Genomic DNA, 22572 nt, shown 5'->3' on the forward strand with positions numbered 1-22572 from the left:
ATGTATGTCAGAAACTTGGCGAGAAAGTTCCATCGCAGCCGCTCCCCGACGCTTTTGTTCAAGCTTGACATCAAAAAGGCTTTCGATTCTGTGCGTTGGGACTTTCTCATGGATCTGTTGAAGCACCTTGGATTCCCGGACAGATTTCGCGACTGGGTTTCGGCTTTGCTCTCTACAGCCACTTTGAGGGTGTTGATCAATGGAGTGTTGGGTGATCCGCTAAAGCATGGATGTGGTCTTCGTCAGGGAGACCCGCTCTCTCCCCTACTCTTCGTCTTGGCCATCGATCCGCTCCACCACCTCCTCTGCAAGGCCACGACCCAAGGGCACCTTCACCCTCTGTGTGGCAGATCTTCCCCTGTTCGGGCCTCGCTCTATGCCGACGATGCAGCCATATTTGTTAAGCCCATTAAGGAAGATGTCCAATTCCTTGCTGCAACTCTGACCTCCTTTGGAGCGGTAACTGGCCTTGTCACCAACTGTGCAAAAAGTTTGGTTGCCCCCATCCGATGCGACAACATCAACCTTGATGAGGTTCTTCATGCTTTCCCGGCGGTGCGCACCTCGTTCCCAATGCGTTACCTTGGACTCCCGCTTGCTGTTAAACGCCTCAAACGAATCCACTTCCAGTACCTTGAGGATAAAATTGCAGGCAAGCTCCCTCCATGGCAAGGAAGGCTTGTGGCCTCTGCCGGCCGTATTGTTCTTGTTAAGGCTGTCCTAACCGCCATTGCCATCTATCACCTCACGCCCCTCGACATCCCGGTGGAGGTCCTCAAGAAAATTGATAGTATTCGCCGTGCATACCTTTGGGCGGGCTCGGACAAGGTCTCTGGAGGAAAATGTAAGGTTAACTAGGAGCTTGTCTGCAAACCTAAGGAAAAGGGTGGGCTTGGAGTGCTTAATCTGGACAAGTTTGCTAAGGCTCTACGTCTCCGATGGCATTGGTTCGAATGGACTGATAGGAGCAAGCCCTGGATTGGCATGGGGACTCCGTGTACTGATGAGGATCGCCACTTCTTTGCGGCTGCCACTTCGGACACTGTTGGGAACGGGCGAACTACGCAATTCTGGAACTCGTCGTGGCTCAATGGCTTGCGCCCCCGTGACATTGCACCTGACCTCTTCCATCTTTCTCGCAAGAAAAACTCCTCAGTCCGGCAAGCCATGGCCAACAATCTTTAGATCGCAAATATTGACGTCACCAACGGTCTGTCCCTCGCGCAGATTGAGCAATTTGCTGACCTTTGGGAGAAGGTCTCAACGGTGGCCCTCGAGGATGAAGTGGAAGACTCGATTATATGGAAGTTTTCTAAGGACGGAACGCACTCAGCTTCCTCGGCTTACAAGGCGCAATTCGAAGGCCTCACCTCCTCTGATCTTGTCCAGTCAGTGTGGAGTGTGTGGGCTCCGCCGAGGTGCAAATTCTTTGCTTGGCTGGTTCTTCAAAATAGGGTCTGGACATCAGACCGCTTGATCTGTCGTGGGTGGCCCAACTGCGGCTTGTGTCCTCTCTGCAAGCAAGTGCAGGAGTCCGCAGCCCACCTTCTCTTCCAATGCCGCTTCTCTTTGCGAATCTGGAACGACATTCTCTCGTGGCTCGGAATGCACCACATCTTTACTTCTTCTTGGTCGGCGAGCGCTTCGGTCAAAGGATGATGGAACGATGACCTTCAGATTCGTCTCGGCTCGCCCAAAGCCCTTGCCTCATTGATGATGCTCATCTCATGGGAGATTTGGTCCGAGCGCAGCGCGAGTCTTTCGCAACGTTGCAGTCCCTTCGGTGGTAATCATTAACAAGATCAAGCAAGAGGTGTCGCTTTGGGCTTTGGCAGGTGCCAAGCACTTGGGTATTGTAATGCCGCGAGAGTAATCTTTTACCTTCTGCCGCTTGCGGCTTTGTCTGAAACCTTCTTCTTAATCAATGAAATGGCAAATCTTTTGCCTCGTTTCAAAAAAAAAATGGTGAGAACAAGCTTCAACCCAGGCAATCGATGATCCTCATTGCTGAAATTGTTCGAACTTTAGAGATCCCGGAGACTGTTCGGGAGAGGATGCAACCTACAGTTAGATGGGCAGCCCCGACGCCAGGGTGGATCAAGATCAATGTCGACGGAGCAATGTACGGGTGTAGGCGGCACTGGTATGGTGGCTCGAGACCATGCGGGTCTCTTTCTTTCAGCAAGGTGTGTGAAGTATGATGGTATTACTGATCCGCTGAGCTTGGAAATTCTGGCGTGTCGTGATGGTATGTTACTAGCAATAGAAAAGGGATACAATTCAGTTATCATTGAGACAGATTGTCTCAATGCAAAGAGCATGTGGGAGGCAAGGTTGGAAGGACGTTCCATAGGTTTTCATATTCTGCAGGAAATGCAAACTGAACTACCTTGTTTTCAGGGATTTGAGCTTCGGTATGTTAGCCGGAATGCAAATAATGTAGCACATGGGTGCGCTAAAGAAGCTCTAGGCATAGGAGATGTTTTAACATACTATTTTGTAATCCCTGGCTTTCTGAGTGGTCTTCTACACCGCTGATTGAATAAATTCCGGAGTGCAGAGCTTCAAAAAAAAAAAGACTAACCTTACAACAGTAGGTGTAAACTGTTCAACATGATAGCCAATGGTACACTTGATGATCCAACTCTTCTTTTTGTTTCACTCAGGTTTACAGATGAGCAACAAAAGCTGTGACGGAACTCTGGGTCAATGCGAAAACGGAATAAGATTATAAGAATGTTCGCCATGAACCGAGATGAAAAGTCCAGTCTAGCCTTGGAAAGTATCGTCAGCAACTGGCTGGCTATCAACAGGAATATCCAAGCTGTTTTCTTCAGCTTCTGTGGTCACCTCCCTTACATCAGATACTTCAGAGGAATGAGGATTTTCCCACTCCGTATCCCCGATCGTACGTATATCGACTCCCTCGTCATCCAACTCGACTATGTTCTCCGCAATGGGTATCAGGTCTGTATCGCTTAAACAAGCCTTATCCACGTTATCTTCGTCCATGTCCATGTGCTTTGAAGTAGAGCATAGCTCTGACCTTTCCTCACAGATTTGTTTTGTGCTAGTCTCTTGCCTGCAAACAACAGATATCCAAATTATCCATCAAATTTCTTTTAGAATAATCTCATTTTACACGGAAGCAAGAGAGATTAAAATAGCATATGATGTACTCGGAACCTTTGTATTTGTGATTTTAGAGCATCCAGGAGAGCTAAGAGTTCTTCTTTTTCTTTCGCAGCAGACTCGAGCTTACTCACAGCTTCCTTTATTCGCATGTCAGCATCGGCTGCTGAAACCCTAGCTTTCTCTTCAGCTCTCACGACAGCTGCTTCTAAAATGACAGCATTTCCTCTAGCTTTTCCAAGTTCAGAGCGCCACATCTGAGCTTCTTGAAGAGCAGAATCTCTTTCCTTGAGTAAATGCTCTCTTTCTTCAGCAAGAAGCTTTGACTTCTCTTCTGATTCCCTTAGCTGTTAACATAAAAGCCAGTTCAAACTAAAAATAAAAATGTGTCAGTTCATATACTTAACATGAACTGTGCTCATCAGGTGCATAAAACATAAATCATAGGAACAAAATCTGGTCTATAGGGGGGTAAAAGTATGAAACAAATATGTGCTATGAGATGAATAATGTATAGAGATCCACGAAGTGGTTGTTACCCTAAGCAAGGACAATTCAACTTGATTTTCCTGATCTTGTTTCAGGCGTTCAAGTTCTGAAGATAAAAATCTTCTTGCTTCATCAATTGCATGAGCAGCAGAAGCAGCAGATTCAGCTGCCTCAGCAGTCTCCTGTAATTTATCTGTAATCTCCCTGATGGTGGAATCCCGTGCACGGATATCCTGCAATAGCTGGTGCAGTTCATCATCTTTAACTCGAAGGGTCTCCTGTCGTAGCAATGTGTAGCACATCACAAATAAGGAAAGGAAAAAACTTTAGTATCCAAAAGAAAAATATACATTCTAGACGATCACGAACTAGTACCATACAAGACAGCACAAAAAGTACTAAATCCATCCATCGTATGAGAAGCAAATGCTCTGGCATGGCCTTCCAGGTATATTGCCAACTTTCGCATCACATGATTGCTAGTTACATCCCCAATAGTTGTTCAGTGAAACACGCTGAAGCATGTTCGCCTGTCTTACCAACACTATAAATGGCTTTCAAGTTTCAAAGTGAAGATTCAATTGATCAGAAATTTGGTTTGTTATCAGAAACTCGGCCTCATAGTAGTCAACTGGTCTGATAAATTATGGAATTAATCAGTCACTTATTTTAGGAGGAAGCATAGTCTAACAAGTGAATAGCAGATCAACTGACTACATCAGGAATATTTTCGTATTTTGTTTAAAGGAGACAACTGGGTGTCAGATCAATTATCTACAAAAGAGGTCCTGTATTCATCAATAAGTTTCTTGTGCAACAAAATGACTAAACTTTAATTTAGGTAATCCTTCATTGGTAGTTTGAAGAACAGCATACCATCATGATTGTGAGATCATCTAATTGACCTTTACTAAGTTTATTTGTAGTTGAGCCTAAAGCTGCCCGCAGGGAGATCTTCATCGCTGCTTCTACCTCTTTGGATGCTTCAATCGCAGTTGCATTGGCCACAGCCACAACAGTAGCAACTGTTCCCAATTTTGCAGAACCATTTCCACCCAATGAATCCACCGCCTGTTTATGAGCCTGTAGGACCAACTGAGTTGCACTGTAGGTAGATAAGAACTTTTATCAGATTTCAAGGGTCATACTAAAGCCCCACAGACAGTGAGTAAAATAACTGAAATAAACAAATGGGTAAAAGAATAGCAGAAAGCACCAAATGCAAGCCTTTAGCCAGATTATAGCCTGTTAGCTTGCTTACATAGTTATGCAGCAGATATTTCACGAGTTAGCATATTTACATAATTATGCAGTCGATATTACACGAGTTTGTTCCTAACGTTGGACAAGTGGGCACATATTGCCACTAGCAATTATTGTTTTGAAACAAACGGTACATCTCAGTTCTTCGGGAGCAAAGGGTCAAAGAATTTAAAGAGGGTGCCTCCCAACAAGGCAAAAGTAAATCGGCCAACCATTTGATGAAACAACTACATATTGGTGCTTTCCTTAAGCACAATTTCTACATTAGTAAGCAAATAACAAACAGAACTAATGCAAACATGAGATGTTTCAGGAGAAGACCAAATTTATACAGAACAATATGTAAATAAGGGTACATGTCATGCAATATATCTTAAATTCTTCACAGTCCAAGTGGCTCGAAATTTGTAGAGAAATTCTAAGAGTACGAATATGAGAGGGTTGTGTTAATTGATGGCGATAATAGTGCATGGAGCCACATGGCCCATGTATAAATGCCAATATACATTTTAGGGTTCTTCTAGAGTTACAACCGCATATTCTAGACTGGGAAGGTGTTATGTCAGTGATAAATTAAATGCAGTAAACCACAGAAGCAAAGGTGTTTACTAATATGGGTTTATGTAAAAAGGGAGCATGGGTTCTCTCAACGATGTTAACTACAAGAACATATCAATCGTCACTTTGTTTTGAAATAGTTCATAAAAAAGAATATGATGGTACTTCCAACATCCATTTAATCTATATAAAAATATCTGTTAGTAATCCCATGAATAGTGGTCAAATCAAGTGCAATGACAGGCCACAGAACACAAGCTTACTGTAAAGTAGATACCCATGCTCTTGCAGCGCTGGGAGTTTCTGCACAAAGAAAGTACTCCTTTTTCTGTGGAGTCCCAATATCTATAACACTAGTCAATTAACAAAACAATTGATCAAGCCCATATATGATAATAAAGCGAACAAAATAACCTAGAGCTACTCCATAAGGATACATACACAACATCCTTCATATTTTGGCAGTCCACTGCATCAAGTAAAACATGAGGCCATTCAGTGCTTTTACTACCACAAGTCTGAAAATAATAATGAAATAGCAATGAAGCAGAGATCATACTGAAAGTTGGTAGGTGACAAAGTGACGGTGCTTGTTGAATCGAACACAATTATTCCCCTCACAGTTGTATCACTTCTACGAACCCTAAATCATTAGTTAAATTATGAGATCTAGCATTCTCTTTTTCAAATCTTCATCTGTTTTTAAAAGAAAAGGAGTGTGTAACTTCCAGTCCATACTTGTATTCCATCTTTCCAGTAGCTGGATCAAGTATAACCCACCGCTCATTCCATTTCCTTAGCTGTCAATTGAAGTAAAATTTATCACAAACGAATAAAATGGATGTGCTGGAATATAATAGCAATTTGTTGTGTATCATTATTGTTACTATAACTGCAAAACCAGAATATAATATGGAGACGACTAAGTAACTCAAAGTCTTAAATTCAAGAAACTGTGCTAACAAAACATAAAGGGAACGGACATTAACTTTGCATCAACCAGCAGGGTTGCACAGTAGATAGCCCTACTGGTAGAAACTAGGGTTCTACCCGGTCTAGGGCGTAGCCTGTAAGGGAAGGAGGCAGGAGGTCGGAGCAGATTGCGCGGCGGCCGGCGGCTGGGCGCCGTCCTTGCGGCTGGTGCGACGGCGGCGGACGCAAGAGGCGGCTAGGGTTTAGGTCTCCCGGCTCCCTAAGGGAAGCCGAGCAAATACTGATTGCTTCTTGCTTGATTAGATTGATACATCTCCTCTCCTTATATAGAGGTTTACTTGACTCCTAAGCAAACGATCCTAATACGATAAGATAATTGGGCTAAGCCCCTAATAATGATTTAAGATACTTGGGCCATAACCCACTGGGCTAAGCCCTAATATGCTGGTCATAACACTTCTCCCCGCCTGCACAAACAGCTCGTCCTCGAGCTGTAAGGTGGGGAAGCGCTTGCTAAACTCCTCGAGGTGATCAACCAGCGTCAAACACCTTCGCGACAGCTGGGGCAGCAAGGTCGGCGGCGACGGCGTCCTCCGGAATGTAGTATGCAACCTCCAGGTAGAAGAGTCGCGGGCGGGCGTGGCCGGGCGTATAGGGCTCGTCGCAGTTGAAGCACAACCCTTGGCGACGACGCTCGAGTAGCTCGACCGAGGTGAGCCGGCGGAACGGGCGCGCCGCGGTCGCGGAGAGGGGTGCCGCGAAAGACTGAGCAGGCCGACCTTGAGCGGGATCTGGCCAGGGTAGCGACCCAGTGGCCCGGGACGGTGACTCCTGCTGGACGGCCACCGAGCAGCGCTCGAACGCGCGGGCGTAGTACATGGCCGTCTGGAGATCCTGGGGTCCCCGAAGCTCCACGTCCACGCGGATGTGATCCGGAAGTCCACCGACAAAGAGGTCGGCCCGCTGCTGCGCCGTCACGCCCGACGCGTGGCATGTAGGGCCTGGAAACGGTCGGCGAAGTCCTGAACCGTGGAGGTGAAGGGAAGGCGGCCTAGCTCCGCCAGGCGGCTCCCGCGGATCGGTGGCCCAAAACGAAGGAGGCAGAGCTCGCGGAAGCGCTCCCAAGGGGGCATGCTGCCCTCGTCCTGCTCGAGGGCGTAGTACCAGGTCTATGCCGCGCCACGGAAGTGGTAAGAGGCGAGCTAGGTGCGCTCCGAGGCGAGGGTGCGCTGCCCGCGAAAGAACTGGTTGCACTAGTTGAGCCAGTTGAGGGGGTCCTCCGTGCCGTCATAGGTAGCAAAGTCGATCTTGGCGAACCGCGGCGGTGTCTGGGTCAGAGCGCCGTGTCGAGCTAGCTCGAAGGTGCGGAGCAGCGAGGCGGGTGGCGCCTGGTCAGAGTACTCCGGGTAGGGACTCGCGGAGCCGGATGGCCCGCCGGACTGCGGAAACGGGGTCGGCTGCTCCGGAGCCGTGGTGTAGACCGGCGATGGCGAAGACCCAGCCGCCCAAGCTGGTAGTGGCGACGGGGAGGGCGGGAACCTGACCTGGTGTATCGGCAGGCCGGCCGGTGACGGCAGTCCGGAGCTGGGAAAAGGTGGCGCCTGGAGTTGCAGCGGCTGCTGTGGAGAGTGGGCGGACGCGGAGGTAGCCACGGTGGCAGTAGGGGGCCACTGCGGCCAGAGGGGAGCCACGGCTGGGGGCGGCTACAGGTGCAGCAGCGGCGGTGGCAGCCCGTTGTGGTGCCCCGCCTGGAACGGCAGCAGCGGTGTCCCGCCAATTGCAGGCGCGCCCTGGGACGGCCACGGCAGCCAGAGCTGGGCCGCGGCTGAGGGCGGATGTAGGTGCAGCAGCGACGGGGGCCCGCTGGTGTGTCCCGCTTGGAACGGCAGCAGGGGCGTCCCGCTCGGGCCAGACGCGTTCTGGATCGGCCAGTGCAGCGCCGGATGGCTGTAGGCGAGGGGCGCAGCCGGCGGGGTGGCGTGCGGGCCGGCCAGGTACAGGGTGATGCCCTGGACAGCCGTCGCGAGGTCCCGCAAGGTGTTGGACATCTCCTCCGGCGTGAAGACGGGGATCGTCGACGGCGCGGAGGTGACTGGGGCCGGCGGCGCGGAGGTGATCAGGACCGGTGGCGTTGGGGACCCGGCCGTGGTCATCGGGGCGGTGGTGATGATGGGCAGCGGCGGCGTGGGTGGGGATGACGACATGATCGAACATGAGTCACTGGATACCAAATTGGTAGAAACTAGGGTTCTACCCGATCTAGGGCGTAGCCTGTAAGGGAAGGAGGCAGGAGGTCGGAGGAGATTGCGCAGCGGCCAGCGGCTGGGCGCCGTCCTTGCGGCTGGTGCGACGGCGGCGGACGCAAGAGGCGGCTAGGGTTTAGGTCTCCCGGCTCCCTAAGGGAAGCCGAGCAAATACTGATTGCTTCTTGCTTGATTAGATTGATACATCTCTCCTTATATAGAGAGGTTTACTTGACTCCTAAGCAAACGATCCTAATACGATAAGATAATTGGGCTAAGCCCCTAATAATGATTAAGATACTTGGGCCATAACCCACTGGGCTAAGCCCCTGATATGCTGATCATAACACCTACATCCAGATGTGCAACTTAGTGGTACCTGAATTAAATACCAGAAGTATGTGTATGCTCCTTCCCTTGAATGAGAATTTGCACAAGTTCACCTGTTGCTACTTAGGGCATCTCCAACGCAAGCCCCTAAAACACGCATCCATCCATGGACCGGTCCGGATATGGGTCCGGACATTGATACGGGAGCCAGCCATCCAAAGATAGCCGCAAACGTCCGGTCACATTTGATGCAAATTTAAACAAACTGGACAACTTTCATTCAAACTTAAATAATTTTAGATAAAGCCAGATGATTTTCATCTAAGCCGGAGCACATTCATTACATTTTCAACATATTTCAACTAAATCCTATTAGTCTTAGTAGTCTAAATGATCGTCGGCGCCCATTTCCCACGACATGCCTTCCCCATGTCCGGCAGCAAGCTCACCAGACGGTCGTGAGCCCCGAGAAATGAAGCTTCAACAGGAAAGGAGGAATAGCCTCCACGAAGCGGGCAAGTTCACCGGTCGGTAATGAGCTCACCAAGTTTAGCTTTAGCTTCAGCGAGGGGAAGAATAGTGGCCTCCTCCTCCTCCACAAAGCGAGCAAGCTCACTGGTTGTGTGGCCTGGCAAGGTGATGGTGGTGGCCTTCCTGGGACCCAAGCGCCGCCGGCCTCCCATGTTCTACTCTTCCTCGCTATTGGTGGCGGCCGTGGACGTGTCGGCCTCGTCGTCCTCGGTGTCGTCGTCAAATTCCTCCACCGCCGCGTCGATCTCCACGGACATAGCTTCTTTCTCCGGTCGCAAGACACGGAGCCGCCATCGCTCGTGGCGGATGTCACGGGCGGCGCGTTAGGACGGGAGCAACGCCTTCTACTCGTCCACGTCCGCCACAATGCCCGTTCCAACGATTTTCTCCTCCGCGAGTCGGTGCTAATGAGGAGCCGAAGGTTGTACCGCTAGTCGGCCTACGTCTGCCAGAATGCCTCCTCCCGCTCTTCCATTACCATGTCAGTGCAGTGCACACGCGCCTCGCCCATGGTGATGCCAGCCTGAACCGCCGAGGGCGGTGGCGCAGGCTAGTCGTCCATTGGCTCGTCCACGTCGCTGCCCTCCGGAGAGCTCGCCGGCAAGCCAGCCTGTATCCGGCTGGCTCGGCGGGCCTGCTAGCTGGCCTCAATACCAGAGAGTTCCTTCTTCTGTTCACCAGAGAGGCTGTCCCACAGGGCTTTGGAGCTCAAGGCCATGGCGGGTGTGGTGCACCAAGGAGCAGATCAGGAGAGGACAGGTGTGATGCCGTTGTTACCGGGCACCTGGCCACGTTTAAATAGCGGGGGGATGCCACGTGCCAAGCGGCGGGGTGTTTAATGCCAGCCGACAGGCAGACGAACGTGTGGCACTCGCATGCAGGCGCCGGAGTAGGTTCCTCGACAAACGCACTGGTTTAATGGAGGGAAACGGACAGACGGATGCCGTTTATATGCGGAGAGAAGGCACGTGCAGCGGCCGGCGCGCCGCTTCAATGCCGGCTCCAGGCCGCGTCCGCTCTGGGCCGACATGAGGGCGAGGGAGTTACAGCCGCAAACAACCCCCCCTCCCCCGCCCCGGTTTGCTTCCAGTATGCGGGGAAAAGGATGTCCGGACTGCTGGTGGATGGACTACCGCGTTGGATAGCAAAACACATCCGGACCACCTGGTCCAGACGGATGCATGCGGTTTGAAGGTCCACGTTGGAGATGCCCTTACTACAGCTATAAGAAGGCTGTTTTCATGCTTGAGAGACGAAAATTTCTAGTTCACAGCATAATATCGACGAACTACAAGCACACAAAGTAGAACAAACACCCTTGGCAGCTTGTCATCAACACTCAACACCACACGGCATCATCATGTTGATCGATTTGAAAGTTTGAATGGCTGGACTTGTCAGGTATGGATTTAGTAGACCAGAACCAGAACCAGAACCATCCAAGTAAGAAAGTGTAAAATGAAAGGGGGGATAGAAATTACTGTATCGGATCGCTTCAAGAGAGGGCCCTGGAGGATATGGCGGGTGGAGGTGGAGGAGAGCTGCCGCCTGACCCGCTCCAAGCTGCTCTCCATCTCCCCTACCATCTGTACCCATCATCACAAGGGCAAAATCCCAGACAGCTTGAGTGAGATTCCTTGCGGTGTGAGGAGATGGAGTCGAGACGCGAGAAATCTCGTCGAGCTCGATCCAAATCGATGCAATCCCGGGACGAGGAAGAACTCACCGTGCTGCGCCCGCCGTTGGCGTTGGAGTCCATGGCCGGAATGGATGGATCAGGGGGGTGGAAGAGGATCGAACGAACGATGCCGGGAAAAAATGATGATCTGTAAACTCTACCAGTAACTCTGAAAACCGACACGAAGCTTTTCTTGACTCTCTCAGATGGACTGGCAAAGATCTGCTGCCTTCGTACTTGTATTACGTGTTCTATTATTTACGTGTACGACTGCAGAAAACGTACAATATAACTCAACCTCCACTATGGCTAGGTTCGATGCGAATCGGGTTCCAAGGAAAAAAATAGCGCACTATACAAAATAGCATCGTACCTGAAAATATGCTATTAGCGTGCTATTAGTGAAACATTATACACCGATTAATTTAGCGAGACAATATTTTACACGCTATAGTGTGCTATTAGCAGCGCTATAGCGTGCTATTTTTTTCAGTGCCTATAACACACTAATAGTCTATATTAAGCCATAATATTTTGTCGTAGCACGTTTTTTTTATTGCTCCTACCTCGACTCGATTTTCACGATATCGTCCGCTACAAATATGCGTACATGCCCCGCAGACGACATACACCACCCTCACCCCCACCCCCGTGTCGCCTCTTCCAGACGACACGGGAGACAACCCCATCGGCGGCGCCACCCCCTCCCCCCCCTTCTCCCCGGTCACCCCATCCTTCTCGTCTCGTTGCCGTCGGAGGAGCCTGTTGGCGAAAACCGAGCAGGCTCCAGGGAGGGTGGCGGCACGGCATCTTCCTGGGAGGCATGAGGCACATATCTGATGTGGCGGCGTGGCTGTGGCGGATTCATCCATGGCGTCGTGGTGGCTGCCTCGGGTCGGCGATGCCTGGGAGTGGCGACGCAGTGATGCGTGTGGTGGTGTGGCGTCGTTGGCATGGGGTTGTGTGCATGGGCATGGGCCCGATCTGGGTCCTCTCTGGACCTGAGGTGGGCGGGTAGGGCTGGCAACTAGCGGCACCTTCGGTACGCTGGCAGTGGTGCCTACTTGCGTTGGTGAGGGTGGTGCAAGGAGTTGCTGCTCTCGCGTGGGAGTTGCAGCGTGGTGGCTGTTGCCGGTGGTGTGCGTCATGTCGCCCGATCCGATCTCGGTGTGGATGGTGCGAAGCTGTGTGGGGGCTGCGGCGGCGGTAGCATTCAGCGCTTGGGGCACGAGCGGGAAGCCAGGGTGGCGGCCACGGGCTATGGGCCATGGCGTATTGGTCATGGTGGTGGCCGGGAGTGGCTCATCCGACGGATCCCATCTGGTTGAAAGTCCCGACGCGATTGAGTTTGGTGGTCAACAACGAAGGACGCGGGGCGCATCGAGAAGGGCTCGGATGATCTCCATGCTCAGGGGTGTTCCTGATCTACAGGATTTTTTAGATATGGGAGAGTTCCAGGCGAAAGCCTTAACTCAACTCTGTCGGTGCGTCGACGACGACGCTTATGGGTGTCGCTTTCCTCCTTGGAGGCATCATCGTGGAACTCCTCTTCCTCTACGAGGGGCTTGGGCTCTCCAGGTGAAACCCTAAGCTCCAAATTTTCTGGAGCGGGCGACAGTGGCTTCTTCGTCGTTTCCCTCTTGGGGGCGTTTCTTGGGAGAGGTAACTTGTGCTTCATGCGGCCCCGGACGGCTGATGTGCATCGAGGAGGCGGACTCAAAAAGGGATGCGTGCGGTGGCTCCATGGTGCGGGGTGGCGGCTCCGCCTTCGGTTGGGTGGCAATCTTTGGCCACTTGGGTGGCAGGTTTGTCGGCTCGGTCGACACATCCCAACGGGGGCGGTTGGACGATACGTCGGGGAGGCAACCCCAGACGTGGTGCGGTGTTCGTGGTCTGCGTGTGGTTGACAGAGTAGCGTGGGTTGCAAACATCCGGGTCATGTGGCGTTGCATCTCGAGAGCGAGTGGTGGCATGTCGGGGTGGTCTCCCAGGATGTGGTGTGCTACTTGTGAGCTGCGTTGGGATTTCCTCAAAGAGGACAGGATGATGCAGTACAGTAGAGATAAGTATTTCTCTTAGTTAAGAACCAAGGTTGTCAATCCAGTAGAAAAACCACGCAACACCTCGTTAGCACTACCTACACACAAAATAACAAATCCTTGCACCCAACGCGAACAAGGAGTTGACAATCCCTCGACGGTTACTTGCAAGATTAAATTGTATGGTGGTAGATAGATAATTCAAACACAAAATAAAATAAAGAAAGAAAAATTACAGCAAGGTATATTTGATTTTTAATATAGGATAAAAAGTAAACCGGGGGGGGGGGCATAGTTTTCACTGCAGGCTTCTCTCTTGAAAATAGCATACGGTGGGTAAACAAATTACGATTGGGCAATTGATAGAAAAGCAAATAATCATGATGATATCCAAGGCAATGATCATGTATATAGGCATCGCATCTGAGACAAGTAGACCGAAACGATTCTACATCTATTACTATCACTCCACACATCGACCACTATCTAGTATGCATCTAGAGTATTACGTTCATAAATAACGGAGTAACGCCTTAAGAAAGATGACATGATGTAGACAAAGTAAACCCAGGCATGAATAAACACCATCTTTTTATCCTTAATGGCAATGATACAAATACGTGGCATGTCCCCTTCTGTCACTGGGATTGAGCACCGCAAGATGGAACCCATCACAAAGCACCTTCCCATTGCAAGAAAAATCAATCTAGTTGGCCAAACCAAATCAATAGATCGGAGAGAAATAATGTAGGAACGAAGTCTACCAGAGAGGGGGTGAATGAGAGTTTTAAGATTCTTCGAAAATATCAAAACTCTCGTAACCCAGCAGCGAAGCGAATGTAAACAGAGTACAGTAAGTGAATGTAAACTAATGAATGGAAACTAAAAGCAAGAATCAAAACAGGAATGTAAACTAATGATTGAACCAGTCCGAATGTAAAAGAGGAGAAGCAGAGGTAACCAGTGATGCTCGATGGCGACAAGGTATTTGGTAGACCAGTTCGCCCTTCTGCACAATGACTATATCTAGTTGGAGGGGTTGTGACTTAACACGGAAGATAAACTCTCTTCGCCATATTCTCCTTGACAATTGGTTCGTCAACCAATGTCGATCACTCGTGGTAGATATTGTTGGGAAACGTAGCATGCAATTTAAAAAAATTCTACGCTCACGCAAGATATATCTAGGAGATGCATATCAACAAGAGGGGAAGAGTGTGTCCGTGTACCCTCGTAGACCGAAAGAGGAAACGTTTGACAACGCGGTTGATGTAGTCGAACTTCTTCTAGCTCCGACTGATCAAGCACCGAACGTACGACACCTCCGAGTTCTGCACATGTTCAATGTGATGACGTCCCTCGCCTTCTTGATCCAGCACGGTGTCAAGGAAGTAGATGAGTTCCGTCAGCACGATGGCATGGTGATGGTGATGGTGAAGTGATTCTCACACGGCTTCGCCTAAGCACCACAAAACTATGACCGGGTGTGTAAACTATGGAGGGGGGCGCCACACACAGCTAACGATTGTTGTTATGTGTTCTAGGCGCCCCCTCCCCGCGTATATATAGGTGGGAGGGGAGGGAAGGCAACCATGGGGCGCCCCAAGTAGTAGGAATCCTACCTGGGATCTTCCCCATTTCGGCCTCCCCCTTTCCTTATTTCCGGAGGGCGGGAAAGGGAAGAAGAAGGAGAGAAGGAAAGGGGGGCCGAATGTAACACCCCGGATGTAATTTACCTAATATGTACTCCAACTCTTGCCGTTTCCGGCGCTAAGTTATTTTATTTTCTCGGGTTCGGGTTTTTGTCTCCGTGTGTTGTTGTCGTTGTCATGCATCTCATATCATGTCATCATGTGCATTGCATTTGCATACGTGTTCGTCTCATGCATCCGAGGATTTTCCTCGTTGTCCGTTTTGCATTCCGGCGCTCCGTTCTCCTCCGATGGTCATTTCTACCTTTCTTTCATGTGTGGGGGTTAAACATTTCTGGATTGGACCGATACTTTCCATGCGGCCTTGGTTTACTACTGGTAGACCGCCTGTCGAGTTTCATACCATTTGGACTTCGTTTGATGCTCCAACGGTTAACCGAGGGACCGAGAAGGCCTCGTGTGTGTTGCAGCCCAACACCCTTCCAATTTGGCCCAAAACCCTCTCCATCATCTAGAGCTTTCGATCACGATCGCGTGGCCGAAAACCTCACCTCATTTGGACTCTCCTAGCTCCCTCTATGCCTATTTAAAGGTCCCCCTCCGAAATTTCACGGTTCTTCTCCCCCCTAAACCCTAGATCCATTTTTCCCCGCCGCCGCCGGACGAAATCTCGCAGGCCGGACATTGTCCGACCCGCGCCGCCGCCGCCACGTGTCGCCGTCCGAGTGGTCGGCCGCCTCCTCCACCGCGCGGCCCGGGGAGCCCGTCGCCGGCCCCCAAGGCCCGGGTCCGCCGCCACCTACCCGAGGGATGCCGCCCTCACCGCGCCGCCCCGCTGCCCATCTCCGGTGGCCGGAGCTCCCTCGCCGCTCCATCGCCGGCCGCGCTCCGCCACCGCGCCACCGCGCCGGTCGCCACGCACCGCACCGCGCCGGCTGCCGCCGACCCCGCCGCACCACGGCAACGCGCCGCCCGGAGCTCGCCGGCCCCGGCTCCGGCCTCCTCCCCAACTCCGTCGACGTCTCCGGCAAGCTTCAGCAACTCCGGCGCCGACCTCCCCGACGAACATCGATTTCCGTGCATGAACAGTGCCGGCCCGATCCGATCCAGATCTGGATCCAAACCCTAGGGTTGACTTTTGCCCCGTTTCCAGTATCTTTTTTGCATATTTGATCATGCTATATCTCCTCAACCGTAGATCCGTTTTGGGAGTGTAGCATATCAAAATGTTCGTCTCAGAGAGCACATCATTTAATCTCATCGCATCATTTTCATTTGAGGTCATCTTGATGCCAGAAATGCTGTTGGAAGAGTGCTATTTGAGTTAATTGTCATATCTGCTGCACCAAATAGCTATTTGTCATTTTTGCCATGATTAATATGTGCATGATATGCCCCTGAGCTCTACAGGAGTTTTGTTATATGCTTTTCCATCTTTCCAGAGGTGCCACCCATGTATTTTTGTGATATGTGTGGTGACTAGTACAAGCTTGCAAAGTAGTGCATTCGTTAATGCTGATTTCAGGGACTTAGCAATTCCACTAAGTCCTTGATCTGTTTTTATCAATATGCCATATGTTCATGTTGTTTCCTAGTGATATGTGTCTCTTTTGAGGATGATCAGTAAGGATGATTTGTTAATCTTGTAGTGCTCTATCCATCCATGTCTTTGTTTGCAATTATGGAGCACCCTAGCTTGAGTCAACTAGCTCTACTTTTGCTATTTCGTGAATCTGGGCAGATTGTCTACTTGTTAGCAATTTTGTCGAGGATGTTGTAGTTGATCCGTGCATGCTATGTTGTTGTTCTTGCCATGTCTAGCTTGTATGATGTGTATTCTTGATGGGTGTATGCTTAGATTGTCATGGCATGCTCTGTAGTGAGTGCATTGAGCTCGTAAACATGCCTACTCGCTAAGATATTTGCATGCTCCAGTTTTTCACTAAGTCTGAGATCTGATTATGTTTTTGCCATGTTCACATGATTGCAATTGTATTTTCTGATCCATTTTGGCTCAAGGTCACTAAGGGACTTTTGTTAAGCTCTTTGAGTAGCTCCATGCCATGCCTTGCTTTGCCATGTTAAGTTCCTGTAGCATATAGTGTTCTTGCTCCAAAGTGTGTTACCTGATCTGAAATTCCAGACAAGTGTTAATTTCATCAAGTCTGAAACCTGTTTACCAATTGCACTTTTGCCATGTTTGTTTGAACCTGTTAATGGATGAATTGGCCGTAGCTCAGTGTTCATATTTTGTCAAGCATTATGAGTGGATCCCTACCATGTATTTTGTTGCCATGTTTGAGTGCTGTAGCATATTTAACTTGTTGCATTTAGATAGCTACTTGTTGTTTATCGCAGACCGGTGCCATATTTGTTTTGCTTGCCATTTTCAAACCGTGCATCCGATTCCGGTGATCTTTATATCGATTTCAACCAAAATCACCTCACCTTTCCAGTGGCACTCTTGGATTTCCAAGTTGAGGCCAGGTTCATTCATCCCTTGTCAAATCTTGCATATGCATCACATATCGCATCCCGCATAGCATACCATGTTTGCATCATGTTGTTTGAGCTTTGCACGTGGTTGATTGTGTCCCTTTTGCTTGTTTGTCTTATTTGGGTAGAGCCGGGAGACCAGTTCGCTAACGAGGAGCCCGTTGAGTTTGCTTTCGAGGATCCAGTCAACTCTGACAAGTTTGCAGGCAAGATGATCATACCCTCGAAATCACTTCTATCTTTGCTTTGCTAGATACTCGCTCTTTTGCTATGCCTATGCTACGATGCCTACCACTTGCTTATCATGCCTCCCAAATTGCCATGTCAAACCTCTAACCCACCATGTCCTAGCAAATCATTGATTGGCTATGTTACCGCTTTGCTCAGCCCTTCTTATAGCGTTGCTAGTTGAAGGTGAAGATTGGAGACCATTCCTTGTTGGAACATTATTTTCTTGTTGGGATATCATTATATTGCCTTGTTATCTTAATGCATCTATATACTTGGTAAAGGGTGGAAGGCTCGGCCTTTTGCCTAGTGTTTTGTTCCACTCTTGCCGCCCTAGTTTCCGTCATATCGATGTTATGTTCCCGGATTTTGCGTTCCTTACGCAGTTGGGTAATAATGGGAACCCCTTGACAAATCGCCTTGAATAAAGCTCTTCCAGCAATGCCCAGCCTTGGTCTTACCATTTGCCACCTAGCCTATTTTTCCCTTGGGTTTCCGGAGCCCAAGGGTCATCTTATTTAAACCCCCCTGGGCCAGTGCTCCTCTGAGTGTTGGTCCGACTGAGCTGCCTGCGGGGCCACCTCGGGGCCACTTGAGGTTTGGTTTTACTCGTAGCTAGTCTCATCTGAGTGTGCCCTGAGAACAAGATATGTGCAGCTCCTATCGGGATTTGTCGGCACATTCGGGCGGTGTTGCTGGATTGGTTTTAACTTGTCGGGTTGTCTTGTAGAACCGGGATACCGAGTCTGATCGGAATGTCTCGGGAGAAGGTATATCCTTCGTTGATCGTGAGAGCTTGTCATGGGCTAAGTTGGGACTCCCCTGCAGGGATTTGAACTTTCGAAAGCCGTGCCCGCGGTTATGGGCAGATGGGAATTTGTTAATGTCCGGTTGTAGATAACTTGAACCTTAACTTAATTAAAATGAATCAACTGTGTGAGTTACCGTGATGGTCTCTTCTCGACGGAGTCCGGGAAGTGAACACGATGTTGGAGTAATGCTTGCCGCAGGTTGTTCTCTAGTTCTTCGTTCGCGCTTTGCCTTCTCTTCTCGCTCTCTTTTGCGAACAGGTTAGACACCATATATGCTAGTCACTTGCTGCAGCTCCACATATTACCTTGCCTTTCCTATAAGCTTAAATAGTCTTGATCGCGAGGGTGCGAGATTGCTGAGTCCCTGTGGCTCACAGATTACTTCCAAACCAGATGCAGGGCCAGACGACTCCGTTCCAGATGATGCGCTTGAGCTCAAGTGGGAGTTCGACGAGGACTCACGCCGTTACTATGTGTCTTTCCCTGATGATCAGTAGTGGTGCCCAGTTGGGGCGATCGGGACCGTGTCGCATGTTGGGTTGATCTTTTATTTTGGCACCGTAGTCGGGCCATGAGTGATTGGATGATGTAATGCTATTTATGTACTTTGTTTGACGTGGCGAGTGTAAGCCAACTATGTACCTTCCCCTTTTATTATCTATTTACATGGGATGTTGTGAAGATTGCCTTACTTGCGACATTGCGTTCAATGCGGTTATGCCTCTAAGTCGTGCTTCAACACGTAGGAGATATAGCCGCATCGAGGGCGTTACAAGTTGGTATCAGAGCCTTCCCCGACATTAGGAGCCCCCACTGCTTGATCATTTTTAGCAGCCGTTGTTGAGTCTAGAAAAATGTTTTGAGTCATTTAGGAATTATATATCGGAGAGTTTAGGAATTCTTTTTACTCCCCAGTCCTTCATCGCTCTGGTAAGGCATCCTGACGTAGAGTTTTGACTCTTCTCTTCTCAAATTTCACAAAATTTGTTTTTTAGGATCACGCGGGTATCTTGGAATCGTTCCGATGGATTTGTGACGAGAACATTGTTCTTGGTGCCTCCTGTCATTTAGGGGTTGTGGCAGTGTCCCGGGGAGTTGAGCTCCGAGGTGTTGTCGTCACTATTTTATCGTTGCAGTTCTGGAATACCTGAGTTTAGTTCGCCGACATCGAAAATCTCTTTTATGCAGTTGTTGGTGAGATAACCTCGACGCCACCTAGTACTGGGGCGGGAGTTCGGCAGTATTGCCATAACTTGTATAACGGATGCTTTTCGAAGGTTGAGGTAGATGGTTTCCGAAGTTTTTCTCGGTTATGTGTTGAAGGATGGAATGGGTGAGATATTATGCTTCCCCTGTATCCCCCAACACCTGATTGCATAACCGGAAAGGTTCGAGAGTTTCATAGGTGGGAATTCTTGTAGCTCTAGTTCTTCTTCCATGGATATTTGGTTTGAGATTGGGTGATCTTTACCGAGTATTCGTTCTTGCTCCGTACCTTGTTGATTTATTCCTCTACCTAAATTCTAAGTGGCTTCTCAATTTATGGATATGTGACCATTTCAAGTGGAATGCATTCGTTCTTATGTTCGGATGTGAAGACTATATGTTGCAATTTCAACCCGCTTGATTCAGCTTCAATTTTATCTGTCAATGTGCTAATGGATGTCACCCTCTTCAGGATGGCTCCCGCTAAGAGCAGCAATCAGAATCAGAATCAGGATCCGCCACCACCTCCCCCTCCTCCGGAGGCATGGCAAGCTGTGATGGCCGCTACCAATGCAAACACGCAGTTGATCATGCAAATTCTTCAAGAGTGCAATCAAGCGAACCAAGGCAACCAAGGAAACCAGGGCAACAATCAGAATCACTTTGCTACACTCAACCAGTTCCTTGCTAACCAGCCAAAGACCTTCAGCAATTGTGTTGAGGCAACTGATGCTGACGATTGGCTTGTGGACTTGTGCAAGCATTTCGAGTGCAGTAACGTCAGGCCTGAGGACTTTGTCAAGTTCGCTTCCTTCCAACTCAAAGACCAAGCTGCAGAATGGTTTCAGCAGTACAAGGATTCCAGAGGAGGCCATGTGATTACCTGGGATGAATTCCGTCAAGACTTCAAAGCTCATCATATTCCTCAGAGCGTGGTTGAAAGCAAGCGTGAGGAATTCCGCAACCTAAAGCAAGGCTCTATGTCTGTCTATGACTACAACAAGTTGTTTCAGAAGCTCGCCCGCTTTGCTAAGCAGGACGTCCCTGACGAGAAGAGCATGATAAACCAGTTCAGGGTGGTCTCAGAGAAGAAATCCAGCTAGCTCTTGTTCTCTTTGAGCCCTTGAGGTACGATGAGTTCTACAACATGGCATTGAAGCAAGAGGCTGCTCAACTGAAGTGTGATGTTTCCAAGAAGCGAGTCAGAGATGCTACTCCTTCTTCCTCTACTCAAGTGGCCAAGCAGCAGAAGTATTGGCTTCCTTCTCCTCCGTTCCGTCAGCCGTATTAACAGAAGAGCAAAGGTGGCAGTGGATCTTCCCGCCCACCCAACCCTGGCTTTCAGAACAAGACTTCGTCTCAAGCTCCAAGATCGAGTGCTCCGTATCACCGTCTGCTTTTAGAGGTCACGTGCAATAAGTGCCAACAGAAGGGTCACTATGCCAACAAATGCTTCAATCAGAGGCGTCTCCCTCCTCCTCCTCCTGTGAGATCGGCAAGTACAGTTGTGGTCAAGCATAACCCCAAGCACGCCAAGGTCAACATGCTGAATGCAGCTCAGGCAGAGGACTCGTCAGATGTCATCATGGGTAACCTTCCTGTTAACGATATTCCAGCTAAAGTACTTTTTGACTCTGGTGCATCACATTCCTTCATGTCATTCCCATTTGCATCGGAGAACAATTTTAGTACTAAGGCATTACCTAGAGCTATGCAAGTCGTCTCTCCGGCTAAGCGTCTGAGTTCTAGTATGATGATTCCGGATATTTCTATCATGATGGGTGATTTCAAGTTTCTGGCTTCTCCAATGGTTCTTGGTAACTCGGATATTGATCTTATTCTCGGGATGGATTGGCTTTCTAAGCACAAGGCTCAGCTTGATTGTGCAGCCAGGCAGATTCAATTGACTCATTCGTTTGAGGATGTAATTGTCTTTGCTGCTCGGGATAATACCATCCGTCTGTTTTCTCTCAATGAGAAGGGCGAACTGGATGCTATCTCTCAAATTCCAGTCATTTGCGAATATCAAGACGTCTTTCCAGAAGAGCTTCCAGGAATGCCTCCGCACCGGCCAGTTGAATTCGTCATCGATCTTGAGCCTGGCACGGAACCGGTTTGCAAGCGTCCTTACAAGCTCGGACCTGAAGAGTTGAAGGAGCTGAAGAAGCAACTCGATATTCAAGAATGAATGGGCCTCATCCGACCTAGTTCCTCTCCGTGGGGTTGTGGAGTACTTTTTGTGAAGAAGAAGGATGGAACGGACCGACTTTGTGTTGACTACCGTCCATTGAATAAGAAGACTATCAAGAACAAATACCCACTTCCCAACATCAACGAGCTGTTCGAACAACTCAAAGGTGCCCAAGTATTCTCCAAGCTTGATCTCTGTATGGGTTATCACCAGATTCGAATCCGTGAGCAAGATATTCCCAAGACGGCTTTCAGGACAAGCTATGGTTCATATGAATACACTGTCATGTCTTTTGGCCTCGTCAACGCTCCTCCGACTTTCTCTCGCATCATGAACTTCATCTTCAACGCCTACACAAATGACTTTGTTTTGGTCTATCTTGATGACATTCTGGTCTTTTCGAATTACAAGGAAGATCATGCCAAGCACTTGCGTTTGGTGCTCGATAAGCTCAGGGAACACCAGTTCTATGCCAAGTTCTCAAAGTGCGAATTTTGGCTCGATGAGGTTCTTTATCTTGGGCATATCATCTCTGCCAAGGGCATTGCGGTGAATCCTGAGAAGGTGTCCGCAATTGTGAATTGGGAACCACCTCAGAACGTGAAGCAACTCCGTAGCTTCCTCGGTCTCGCAAGCTACTGTCGAAGGTTCGTTGAGAACTTTTCAAAGATTGCGAAGCCTCTTTCAAATCTTCTCCAGAAGCACGTCAAGTATGTTTGGTCTCCGGAATGTGACATCGCTTTCAACACTTTGAAAGAGAAATTGGTCACTGCTCCAGTTTTGACTCCTCC

General features: G+C 49.3%; 1 protein-coding gene across 3 annotated transcripts; it reads right to left on the reverse strand.

Moving 5' to 3' along the window:
- Window positions 1–2567: 2567 nt before the first annotated feature.
- Window positions 2568–11416, reverse strand: LOC125537398 (uncharacterized). Of its 3 annotated transcripts, none has more exons than XM_048700704.2 (10): window positions 11206–11416; window positions 10961–11065; window positions 6181–6242; window positions 6002–6085; window positions 5880–5911; window positions 5706–5787; window positions 4594–4726; window positions 3672–3899; window positions 3187–3479; window positions 2568–3082 (listed from the first exon to the last, which is right to left on the reverse strand). In XM_048700704.2, exons 1-10 carry the CDS (start codon window positions 11236–11238, stop codon window positions 2770–2772), a joined length of 1365 nt encoding a protein of 454 aa, XP_048556661.2. In that variant the 5' UTR covers window positions 11239–11416; the 3' UTR covers window positions 2568–2769. The 3 variants fall into 3 exon arrangements, with proteins under 3 accessions (XP_048556661.2, XP_048556660.2, XP_048556662.1); XM_048700703.2 differs by having other exon boundaries at window positions 4498–4726; XM_048700705.2 differs by lacking the exon at window positions 11206–11416 and having other exon boundaries at window positions 4498–4726; window positions 5706–5795; window positions 5884–5911; window positions 10961–11066.
- Window positions 11417–22572: the final 11156 nt, after the last annotated feature.

Source organism: Triticum urartu, chromosome 2A, assembly GCF_056163025.1.
Source record: "Triticum urartu cultivar PI428250 chromosome 2A, HENAU_Tu73, whole genome shotgun sequence".
Lineage (NCBI taxonomy): Eukaryota > Viridiplantae > Streptophyta > Magnoliopsida > Poales > Poaceae > Triticum > Triticum urartu.

Coding starts and splice junctions, on each gene's coding strand:
- LOC125537398 (XM_048700703.2), bottom strand. CDS start 11,238: ATGGACTCCAACGCCAACGGCGGGCGCAGCACG. Junction 5,788..5,879: donor ATATGAAGGATGTTGTGTAT/GTATCCTTATGG, acceptor CTAGTGTTATAG/ATATTGGGACTCCACAGAAA. Junction 4,727..5,705: donor GCATGGGTATCTACTTTACA/GTAAGCTTGTGT, acceptor ATCTACCTACAG/TGCAACTCAGTTGGTCCTAC.